Genomic DNA, 12478 nt, shown 5'->3' on the forward strand with positions numbered 1-12478 from the left:
CACACAAACCATGTTTCAAAGTAAGTGTAGGCTGTGAAAATATAATTTTAGATACAATCTACCCAAAAGTACACATTTGTTATCTGAGCGATACATAATTGGTAAATAGCAAATATAGATTTGCCTTCTTTCTTAAAAACTTTAAGACAATTAAGTACAGGGTAGACCACAGAATTGTTTTTAAAAATGAATTTATTAAAATGCTCATAATTATAAAAGAACATTAAAATGCACAGAAATTCACAAAACATTACAAACTTTACATCTTATGCCATAGTGTATGAAAAGCATCACGTATATTTCAGTTCTACTTTAGTTAAGCTGCTTATACATTTTAACTTTTCAAACACCTTAAAATATAATATGAACATGGTAAAATGGTACAAGAAGTGTTTCAACAAGAGAGCACATTCTACCCTCATATTGTGAATTAATGTTTTCTTAAATTCAAGATGCACGTGCAATTAAAAGAGAAGACTTTTGGTGACAAACAGTTTACAAGATGGCCTTGTTTTGTTTTCAAACAGAAATGACAGCTTTCCCTTTCTATTGGCATATCTAAAACATCTGAGGGATTGTTATAGGAAAATCCCCTGAGTATTTTGGTCTAATGCTTCAACCCATTAAAATTCACAGGCATTACAAAAGAATATACAAACTAAAATGTCTCTAGTGGTTACCACTGGGCAGGTCTAGGGCCCGATTTTCCCTTCATAGGTCCGCTGCCACACCCATCCTTTTTCTAGGGGTGCTGCCTCTGCTCACATTTACAGATCCAGCCCACAACTGCCTGCAGACACAGCCCCACATTTTTCTTTAGCACCGACAAGTCAGCACTAGACTTACATTAACACTGTCAGTGTCACAGGTGACCCTGCATCCCCCACTAAAATGTAGCTGTTTGGGAATATTGGCAGTGTCATACATCACATTTGCTGCCGTTAAAAATGTAGAGGTTTTTTCCCTCCTGTCCACAGAAGCACATTTTAAACTATAAAGACGATTTATGAAGGATGATGTATGAAAACGTAAATGCACACTTCTTTGAAAGTTCTATTTTATATACAAGGAGATAAGGCAAAAACATTTCCTTTTCTATGCGTCCATAAACAGTGAGTAATTGCGAAATCCAACACTAGGAGATAGTCATACACTTCAGAGAAGAGAAGAGGTAATACGAGAGGAAGCGACCCCACTTCCAGGAGCAGTATCAGAGGTGAACGGGAAAGGAGCAGTGCACCGCCCTCCAGGCTGTGCACGATGAGAAACAGCCTCCCCACTGGGAAGAAATTAATTTCTCACTCCCCGTGCAGTCAGACCTCACGTGCCTGTCGTGAGCACTCTCTGATCATATCGTTAACATCATCAAGCAAGTTAGTGAAATGTTGTCCCTGATCCACTGGGACAATTCAAAAGTCTAGAATACTGCTTTGATGAAGCCTACATAAATACTGTTTTTTGTTTTTTAACATTCATGGCAGGCATTTAGAATTGTGACCTGGAGTTAAGCTACTCTACGATAACAAGCATCTAAATCTACTCACTGAAACATGTTTCATTTTCCTTTGCTGCTGGGATTCTGAGCAGCTTGGCTCCTGGGGCACCTGAGCATTTAGCAGCATCCTAGTGGGTGGTGGCCCGTCTAGCAAGAACCTGGTGCAAGACACCCTCTCCTGCACCCAGCAAGGCCCTGTTACAGTCAAGGGTGAGGGTGTGGGCCCTGTGTCTTCTCCAGAGCCTACCAGAGGGCCTGGCACCCGAAAAGGCAGTGAGGCGCAGGAAAGACTGATGAGCTGAACAAATCGAGGGCAAGAGATACATAGTGATAGAGGAAGTTACCTCTAGCTAATGGCAGGGTTTGTGACCAAACCACTTTCTTTGCTTACCCTTAATGGCCTGATTGGCCTTAGGGGAGGCTGGAAGCTAAATCAAATCCAGAGTCTCTTGTCTTGATTGGGAATAATCTGGGCATACTCCTGTTTCTCCCCCTTGCTCCCCGCAAATGCTCTCCTGGTGCAAACATGCAATTACAAACAAGTTACCGGGCTGGGAATAAGAGAATGGGGGCTACAATGAGCTACCTTCACTATGGCAGATGCTTTGGTATGCTGATCACTTGGATGTGCAGAATCCCTGCCAAAAGGCAACACAGGGGACACAGGGTGGCTCATAATGAGGGCAACTCGCCATTCTCTTAATCATGCACAGCACCGATATGTCACAATGGCTGTGTAGTGAGCCATTCACAATGGTGCTTGTGATGTGTAATACTGGACCTCTTGTATCTAATGAATAAAGGGCAACTGGTGGGAAATTGATGGGCTTATCTTTTCCGGACCATTACGTTGATAAAAATGTAATTTTAATCACTTGATTTCATTTTTTTCAAGAAACTACACACCTTTAGAAGTAAATTAATTATCCTGATCAATATGAATTACAACTCTATTTGAATCTGTAACTTTCTCTGCTTTTGTCATCTACTCCCTTGAGATTTGCAAAGCAGTCAACATTGATTAGGCACAAAACATTCCAGGAGAGCTCCTGGAAGATAAAAGGTGTCACTGTGGATTAGCACAAATATACCTCAGAACCTTGCTATCGTCGTTCCAATTCATTAAGAGTATTTCTCTGAGATGGAAAGATAGGCCAAAATGAAGACTGAAACTATTTCCTCTTATTCACTGAGGTTTCCTTTTCTGTAGGGATGTGATAATACACCTAAATGTTGTGAATTCTTGAGTCTGTTTGCCACTTAATACAGCACTCAAACTGAATTCTGAGTTAACTATTTTTAATCACACAAAGCTAGCATGTCTAGTCTTTAATGATGGTGCTGTAAGGGAAAGATAACTCTGGAACAGATCTGGCCAAGTGAAGAAATGAAACCCTGCCTGACAATAAGAGATCACGTGCTTGAGAACAGAAAGGAAATGAAAGTAATCAAACAGAGGGAAAAAAGAATCCATTCTGTTTTAGAAGGGGTGGTTTTTAAACACACTAAGAGACTTTTTTGTTAGTGAAATTCAAATTTATCAAAAAAAGGTAACATTTTAGATTTTCCAGGTGATTAATTTTATGCCCTTCTTGATCAAAGTTTTACGTTTTCCAGTTCCTGTATCGGTAGCTGAAACTGAAAAATAATCTACATGAAAATGGCAATAGTTAAGACTCATATTTGCCAAAATGACTTGACTTAAACATTCTCATTAGTGATTCATAATATACTTTGACAGAGCTATATTCTTTATTCTTTAAAGTGCTTCTCAGAACATAAACCTCTTATTCTAATTTTGGTCGTAAATTGTTATCTATTACTCCTACCATCCTCTCAGCTATGACCCCCCAATTTTTTGTCATATCTTTGAGGTGATTCTCATGGAGAAGCTTTTGGGTTAGGTATTTTTCTCTCTTGATCTTGCTCTTCGTGCTTTTCGATACGTCTGGAATTGCATATGAAATGAAAAATTTCACAGAGTAGATGAAATGCTGAAGGAGAGAAGAAGAAAAATGTCAATCACAGAGAAATGGAGGGGAACACAGAGTTCCTTTCATTTATTTTGCTGGTCATTAGAGCAGTATATGTGGACAAGGTGGTGAGCATTCTACATGAACATCCAATCTCTCCTGCCATAATGTGGCTCTGCCAAGTAGCTACATTTTTTTACTTTATAAATTTCAAGAATACTATTTGATATGTAGAAAAGAATATATCTAAAATCTCTATCACTCACCATAACCCTGACAATGCTGTAGTATTTTTTTGGGTGTGTTCCTTTTCTCTCTGGTTCCCAGGCTTCTTCCCCAGAAGTAAACATTATCCTATCTGTGTAAGTGTATGTATATCGTTTTCTTTTATTTTCACTTCTGTATAATATTCCACTGTTTGAATACACTATAATTTATTCGTTCCTCTATCAAAAGGTTGTTCCTCTATCAAAGGCTTGTTTCTAGTTTTTCTATTAGAAATAATGATGTTGGGAATGTTCTTGTGCTTGGATTCTGGAGTTTATCCGTGAGAGTTTCTCAAAAGTATACACCTACAAGTAGAACTGTTGAGACTCTATGTTACATGAATGTTCAATTTTTCAAGATGGTACCAAAGTATTTTCCAAAGCAGTTATACCAGCTTATACTCCCCCCAGCAGTGTGTGAGGGTTTCAGCTGCTCTGTATCCTTGCCAGCACTTGTTATCAGACATTTTTTTTTTTTTTGGTGAGGAATACTGGCCGTGAGCTAACATCTGTGCCCATCTTCTTCTCTTTTGTATGTGGGATGCCGCCACAGCATGGCTTGATGAGTGGTGTGTAGGTCTGCATATGGGATCCCAACCCATGAACCCCCGGCGGCCGAAGCAGAGTGCACAAACTTAACCACTACACCACCAGGCCGGCCTCCAGACATTTTTTTTTAACCAACATAGTGATTTTGAAATGGACTTTCACTTTGGTCTTCCTTTGCATTTCCCTGATGACTAATGAAGTTGAACACCTTTTTATTTATTCACTATTTAAAGATCCCTGATCTAGGAAGGGGATGGAGATAATACACAATAAACATAATTAAAAACAAACAAATTATACATGGTTCTAAAAAGTGATAAGAGTTATGAGAAAACAGTAAAGCAGAGTAAGAGTTATTGTGAGTGTTATGGCGGGAGGTGAATTTTATATAGATTTTATATAGATTAGTCTGAATATGCCTCACTGAGCAAAGATTTTAAGGAGGTGAGGGAATTAGCCATGCAGATAAATATCAAGAGGAAAGACATTCTAGGCAAAGGGAACAGCCAGTGCAGCGTCTATATGGTGGAAGCCTGCAGGATGTATTCCAGGAATGGCAAGGCTAGAGCAGAGTGAGGAGGAGAGAAGTGACGTCAGAGAGGTAACAGAGCATGACTAGATTGTGTGAGACCTTGTATGTCATTGTAAGGACTTTGGTTACTCTGAGTGAGATATGAAGACAATAGGGAGCCCAGTTAGGAGACTGTTGCCCTAATTCAGGCAAGAATTGATGGTGGCTCCAACCTGGGTGGTAGCAGTAGAGCTGGTAAGAAATGGTCAGATTTGTGATATATTTTCCAGGCAAAAGCCAATAGGACTGAATGTGGGGTGAGAGAGAGAGAGAAAACATGGAGGACTCCAAGAATTCTGACTTAAACAACTGGTGAGAGGCAATTGCCATAACTGAAAGGGGAAAGACTGACTGTGAATGGAACAGATTTAGGGCAGGGTTGGGAGGATTACATCAGGAGTGGATTTAAGAAAATTCAGGAATTTGGGGCAGTAGAGTTGCAATATCTGTTAGATATCCAAGTAGAAAGGTCAAGTAGGCAGTTGGATTCATGGGTTGAGTTCAGGAGAGAGGAAATTTGGAGATATCCATTTGTGAGTCACTGGCATATAGATGGCATTTAAAGCCAATGGACTGCATGAGATCATCAAGGCTGCAAGCAGAGAGAAAAGAAGACAACCAAGGAATGAGTCCCAAGATCATTAAGGAGAAGAGAAGGAAGGAACTGGCAAAGAAATCAAGAAGAAAATACAGAAATTAGAAAATGTGTTTCCTAGGAGCCAAGTGAGGAAGAGTTTCAAGGAGGAGAGAGAGATCAGCTGTGTCAAATGCTTCTGATCAGTTAGGTAATGTGAGGGTGGAGACTATTTTGAGATGAGAGAGATATTAGTGTGTTTGAATGACGAAAATTCCACAGTAAAGAGGCAAAAGTTGATGCTGTAGGAAGGAGAGGTTTGTTTTTTTTCCCCATCTATTTCTGAGGTAGATTATATTTATAGATATGTGGATTTTCTATGTTACCTTGCACTTCTGGGATAAAGCCAATGTGGTTTGATGTCCTCTCATCTGCACATTTTATTTTATTTATTTATTTATTTTGTGAGGAAGATCAGCCCTGAGCTAACATCCGATGCCAATTCTCCTCTTTTTCCTGAGGAAGACTGGCCCTGGGCTAACATCTGTGCCCATCTTCCTCTACTTTATACAGGATGCCGCCACAGCATCGCTTGACAAGCGGTGCATCGGTGCCCAGGATCCAAACCTGCGAACCCCGGGCCGCCAAAGCAGAGCATGCGCACTTAACCGCTGTGCCACCAGGCCAGCCGCTTGTCTGCACGTTTTAAAAAGATCTTTGCATCTATGTAATGAGGGAGATTGGCTTATAATTTTCCTTTCTATTATGTTTTGAGTTTAGGATCTAAAAGGAGTTGGAGAGTATTTCCTTTTTCTGACCTCTGGAGGAGTTTGTGTAAGATTAAAATAATCTGTTCTAGAAAGTTTGGGTATCACTCTCCTATGAAACCATACGACCTGGTGTCTTCATTGTGGAAAGATTGTTCAATTACTCAGTTTTGCTATAATTCTAGGTTTGCAGCTGCCTTCTCTAGCATTTTGAAGATATTAGATTACTCTCTTCTGGCTTCCATTGTTGCTGTTAAAAAGTCTACTCTCATTCTCATTTTAATTTTTATTCTCAGTCATCTGTCTTTTTTCTCTGGTTAACTGTAAGATCTCATCTTTGGTGTGCTGCCTTCCCCTTACACTGTGTGGTAAGTGTGGATTTCTGTATTCTGCTTGATATATATTGTGCTTTCTGCTCTGTCAACTGATATCTTTCATCTACTCTGGAAACACTTTAGCCATTAACTCTTCAAATACTGCCTCTCCTCTATTCTCCATTTTCTTCTTCTATGATTTTTTTTTAAGATAATCTTTCTCATTCTCTCTTCCATATTGCTTAACCTCTTTGTATTTTCCATTTTCTTATCTCCCTGTGATGTGTTAGGGGTAATTCTTTCCAGACCTATCTTCTAATTCACTAACGCTCTCTTCGTATTTGCCTAAACTTCTGTTTAATCCATATGTTAATTTTTTCATTTCAGCAATATATATTTTTATTTTTAAAAGTTTTATTTATGTTTCAAAATTGCCTTATAATGTTTTATAGTTTCTTATTGTTTGCCCATTTTTGATTCTGTCATTTATTTGTTTAAATGTTTTCATATACAGTTAATTTATATTCCTTATCTGATCATTCAAACTCTTGAAGTTACTGAGGGTCCAAATCAGTTTTTTTCTGCTGAATCTCTTTTTTTTTTTTTTTGAGGAAGATTGGCTCTGAGCTAACATCTGTTGCCAATCTTCCTTTATCTTTTTTTTTTTTCCATCACCAAAGCCACAGTACATAGTTGTGTATCCAGTTGTAGGTCCTTCTGGTTCTTCTACATGGGACGCCACCTAAGCATGGCTCGATGAGTGGTGAGTAGGTCCACGCCCAGGATCCGAACCAGTGAATCCTGGGCTGCCAAAGCAGAGCATGCAAACTTAACTGCTATGCCACTGGGCCAGCCCCCATTTTTTTTTTTTTTTTATTTCTCCTTGTCATCGTTGATCTTTGATTGTAAGCTCATATTTGATTATCTCAATCTGAGAAAAACCTGGGATCTAAATCAAGGACACTTTTCTCCAAAGAAGACAGGCATTTCCTTCTGCTCTGAAGCAAATTTAGTCCTTTTTGGGTCCCCGGATAAATCTCAGAATCTTAAGCTCAGCTCTTCTACTTCACTTTTGACCCAAGCCTTGGTCTCCTTGAGCTTTTAGATGGAGGCACTCACAATAGCACTCATTCTCAGAGCACTCCTGAATGTCAGGGGTGCTCATTGCTCTATTTCAGCCCATCACCATTTTTTTCCCTCTTTGTAGATTCTCCTCCCTTCTAGTGAGCTAAAAAATGCAAAGGAAATTATGTTTTAAGCTGATTCTACATGTTTTACAGGGGGATGGCCCCTCACAGTATTCAGTCCCCATGACATCAAAAGCAGAAGTCTAAACACTTTGACAACTACATATTTGAATATAAAGTAGTGACTCTTGCTGAAATATCAGATACTGTACTTCAAGAATCCACGTATGATGGTGAGCTAATGAGGAATTATGTTCCTCTTCCATTAATGTTTGGCAGCTATTAAAAAAAATACTAGAAAAATGATCAAAGCCAGGTACCTATCCCACTTCTTTCTTGCTAACAGATTCTGATTTTATTCAGAGCAAACTAAATACCTCCTGTCTCAGCCTACTTTGCTGCTGGGAGGAACCATGTGCTACAGTTCTAGCCAATGAGATATAGCTGGAAGTCTGCTCTGGGAGCTTCTGGCAAAGCATTTTCTTTTCTGACAAGAGGAACAGATATGGCAAGCATCGCCCTTCTTCTTCCTACCTGGAACATAAATGTGTTATCTGGAGGTGGAGCAGTCATATTACAACCATGAAGTGACATACAATGAGAGAAAACCTAGAGAATCAGAGATACTGTCCTTATATCAGTGAGTGGTATTGATTCAGGAGCAACCACTTACTTCTAGTGAACTTTGTTATGTGAGAAAAATCAACTGTAATTTTTTTTTTAATTGACCATGAGCTAACATCCGTTGCCAATCTTCCTCTTTTTGCTGAGGAAGATTGGGCCTGAGCTACCATCTGTGCCCATTTTTCTTTATTTTGTATGTGGGATGCCACCACAGCATGGCTTGATAAGCGGTACGTAGGTCCGTGCCTGGGATCTGAACCTGCAAACCTCGGGCCACTGAAGCAGAGTGCCCCAACTTAACCACTATGCCACTGGGCCGACCCCTCAACTGTACATTTTGTTTTTTTTGAGGAAGACTAGCCCAGAGTTAACATCTGCTGCCAATTCTCCTCTTTTTGCTGAGGAAGATTGGCCCTGGGCTAACATCTGTGCCCACCTTCCTCTACTTTGTATGTGGGACACCTGCCACAGGATGGCGTGATGAGTGATGCGTAGGTCCACGCCCAGGATCCAAACCTGTGAACCCTGGGCCACTGAAGTGCAGCACGCGAACTTAATCACTATGCCACTGGGCCGGCCCCTCAACCGTAATTTTTTAAGCCCCTGTAGATGAGCTTTCTGTTTCTTGCAGCTAAATGTAATCCTAACTGACCACACCAATCAAGCAACTTCTGAGGCTTTGGAATTTGGTAGTAGTTATCCACTCAGGGGAAGAAGTAAAGTCGGCTAGATTAATTTTAAATTTATAGCTGCCTTAGTCATTTTTTAGAGCTAGTTAACTTTAGGGATATAAAAAACTATTATAAGAAGGTATATTATGAAAATGCAATAAAAATACTTAATACTAATACAAATAAAACTATTCTAGCAACAAAAGTTTCTCAAGGGCAGAGATCACATCTTATTTGTCTTGAATAAGCCCGTTCACAGTCTAACATGCAGCCCGATGCCCCAAATGAAACAATGGCACTCAATTAAGACTGAACCGAAAGGAAATGAATCCCCCAAAACACAACATGCTTTTAACTTTTAAAGCAGATAACCAACTTCATTTACTTAATGAGAGCATTATGGGTATTCTCAGGTCAAATCTGATTAATAGATATCCTAAAATAATGATTAGCAAGAGATAAGAATGTATGGCACATTTTAAGTCAGAGTTGGCAACACCTGAAAGCTAATAAAAGGTCTGCAAATACACTGTCTTATAAACTATTTCAAAGTAGACTTCTCCTACCTCCATGACAATGATAAAAGCCAGCTTGGCTGCGATCACGTGCCAGTAGTAGATGTTGTGTTTATACTGCTGTGGGTGTCCAGGAGGGTACCGGAAATCACGATACCTGGAAACAAAATGGAGGCATGTCAGGAGATAATTCTTTTTGATCAAATACTGTAAACAAGGGCCCGTTTTAAGAGAGGTCATATTTAAGGCAATGCTCTCTTAAATTGCACATCATATAAATTTTCTCCAAGAGTTCAATTTGTTGATAAAACCCTCAAATAACTACTCCAGTAATACTTCATTTAACATACAATAGGGAGATGATGGTAATGACAGATTTCATTTTTGTAAGAAAGAACAAAAGTATCTTAAATTTTTTTTGCCAGCGTTTTATCCCTGCTTTCTCGAAAGAATATATCTAAAACAATTTAGGATATTTTCAGAAACATGTTTATAAATTTATTTATATAATGGTGTCATCAGGGTTCACTCAGCTATGGGGTTATCTCTCCCTATACAGAGTACTACCTGCTTGTTATAATTTTCTTACCTAATTTTTTTGCTGTCAGGTGTTATGTGCTACTGCTGTTAATCTATCTCCCTCAGGTAGCACATTTCTAATTTTCTGCCTGTAACCTACTAGACCTAGAAGAGTTTAATTACTCTTTAGAATTATATAAAGTAAGAATGAGCAGATTCAATGTGGGATTCTGAGGAGGCTCTACTATGTGTAACGCTGAAACACTGATTTGGGTCTTATTTCTGGTTTCTAGATTATGTTGTTGAGAATATGAATCAGAGAAGGCATTAGTTGAACAAAATGAATTTAAAGCCTCCTTTAGGTTTAAGACTGATTAAAAAAGACTCTATGACCTATAGTCAACAAACTTTATCAACTGGTAATTTAGTTCATGTATACTGTCCACAGTTGTAAGTATACTTACCAGCTACTGAACTCAACGCAGACAGCTTTGGAATGTTTTTAGAGAATACTGCGAAGCTAGGCTGAAGTATTTACATTTCCTGTCTTTGTATTTCTTTAAGTGAGGGTGCTAGTTTGTCATCATTCAATATCATCAGGTTGTGCTTGAATAACACAGTCATAACAACTGAATTATCTTGCTTTTTGTAACTCTTAGAGTTTCTTCATTTCTAAGATATAAGACTTTTCTCTGGGATCAGTGTCCCTCTAATCATTTGAAACTCTCATCTTTAAATCTTGCTTTATGGTTTGATTTGAAAGTTCTAACCCTAGTCTGTATTAATTTTTATATCTTATCCTTTTTTAAGTTTGATTGAAAAGAAACCTAGGAAAAAATGTCTCTAAGGAATTTCATTTAAATGATACCAAATAGAATTACATGACAATAAAAGTCCTTTAAAAGATGAAATGCATTTTTAAATATGGAAGCAGAACTTGCCTGCACGTGGTAAGGTTACCAAACTCAGCGTCTGAATTTTCATAGCTTTTGTCTTTAAAGTCCGAGATGCTGAAGACGGAGAGCGTATTGTTGATGTATCCCGCCATGGTGTGGTGCACGTGGTCCCCATAGGGAGGGACGGAGAAGGACCAGTAATACACCAGGCGGGGGATCATGTCTGATGTGAAAGCAATGATCATGGCCTGTGTTGGGAGGAAAACAATAAAGGGGGCATTAATTTACAGCCTTTATAGCTATAGTTAATGAACATACCAGAATTACATTTTCATGATTTGATTTTTTTTTTAAATTAAAGATTCAGAAACCTTCTTTCTTGTCAAATGGATATAGCAGCGAGTGTTTTAAAATCTTTGAGTCTTTAATTCTAAGGGAATGTCCTCAACTCCACATGCAGTTCAAAAGCAAAGGCCTGGAGTTCTACTTGATATAATAAAAATCAACCTTCGAGCTCTACGTGATATAATTTTAATCTTTCTTTTATGATTTAGATTTAGAAGGCCCTTTTGTATATGTAATACTAAGGTCAATATTATGAAAACAGTTTGGCTTTATATAATTCCCTTTGGAAATAATCAATATAAAACTGATTTTATCACTTGCCTCTTAAAAATACAATGTAAACTGCATAATATATTTTCCTTGATCTAAGTAAATAATGGCCTTCAAATGTATCTTGACATATTTAGACAAGGCAACCCTAGTCTGATTTATTTCAAACTCTCCATATATACTTATGGATGTTGCATTATTAGACAGCAAGAATTTTTTATTAATTTTAATAAAATGTAGGTAGCAGGAAACTATATTGGAGTTGTTCCATTCACAGTCAAGCAATGATGTCTATTTTGTTAGATCTATTGTCTAAGCCTCTGAACTTCCAAAAGATTAAACGGATAAAGTTATGCACACTACAAATTATCAAATAATAAGCAAAGTTTAGCGTGTTCCCAGATTAAAGGAATAAATATGAGTCGATCTTAAACCTGGGTCTGTGTCAGGCTGACATCTATTAGGATGTAAAGCTATTATGAATTACATGAATTTTCTCTAAAGTTCTTTAATTTGGGCTTTAAGCTCTCCAATGTGTAAAACTGGTTTAAAGGAAAGAGAAAGTAAAGAATATACTTTAATCCAAATTCTATGTGAATAAACAAAGCTAAATGATTCAGTCATTTATTGAAGCAGCAGAACAGACATATTTTTGGCACAAGATAATTTTTAATAGTATTCATCGGAACATATGGTTTAGCCACAGCGAGACCACAAGCCAACAAACAAGATCTCAGGCAAAGCAAGAAAAACAACTAAGGGGCTTTTCTGTGGCAAAATTTCTCCTACTAGAATCAGCTTTGTCATTTCCTCTTAAGTGAACTATCTCTGTGAGTGTGTGTGTGTATGTGTATGTGTGTGCCTGCCTGTCAGTGGTGGTCATGGTGGTGATAGGGTAAGGCAAGAATATTTTACTTTTTCCAGATTTCAATAGATTAAAAT

At 38.2% G+C, this 12478-nt stretch overlaps 1 protein-coding gene across 2 annotated transcripts in view; it reads right to left on the bottom strand.

Moving 5' to 3' along the window:
* Positions 1 to 574: 574 nt before the first annotated feature.
* ANO6 (anoctamin 6) overlaps positions 575 to 12478 on the bottom strand; it is a 186124-nt gene continuing 174220 nt past the window's right edge. For both annotated transcript variants that reach the window (XM_058558450.1, XM_058558451.1), the window contains 3 exons: positions 10967 to 11169; positions 9558 to 9663; positions 575 to 3489 (listed from right to left, as the gene is read on the bottom strand). In XM_058558450.1, coding sequence (XP_058414433.1) covers positions 3283 to 3489; positions 9558 to 9663; positions 10967 to 11169 — 516 coding nt within the window. In that variant the 3' untranslated portion in view covers positions 575 to 3282. The remainder of the gene's footprint in view (positions 3490 to 9557; positions 9664 to 10966; positions 11170 to 12478) is intronic.

Source organism: Diceros bicornis, chromosome 17 (assembly GCF_020826845.1).
Source record: "Diceros bicornis minor isolate mBicDic1 chromosome 17, mDicBic1.mat.cur, whole genome shotgun sequence".
In the NCBI taxonomy this organism is placed as follows: domain Eukaryota; kingdom Metazoa; phylum Chordata; class Mammalia; order Perissodactyla; family Rhinocerotidae; genus Diceros; species Diceros bicornis.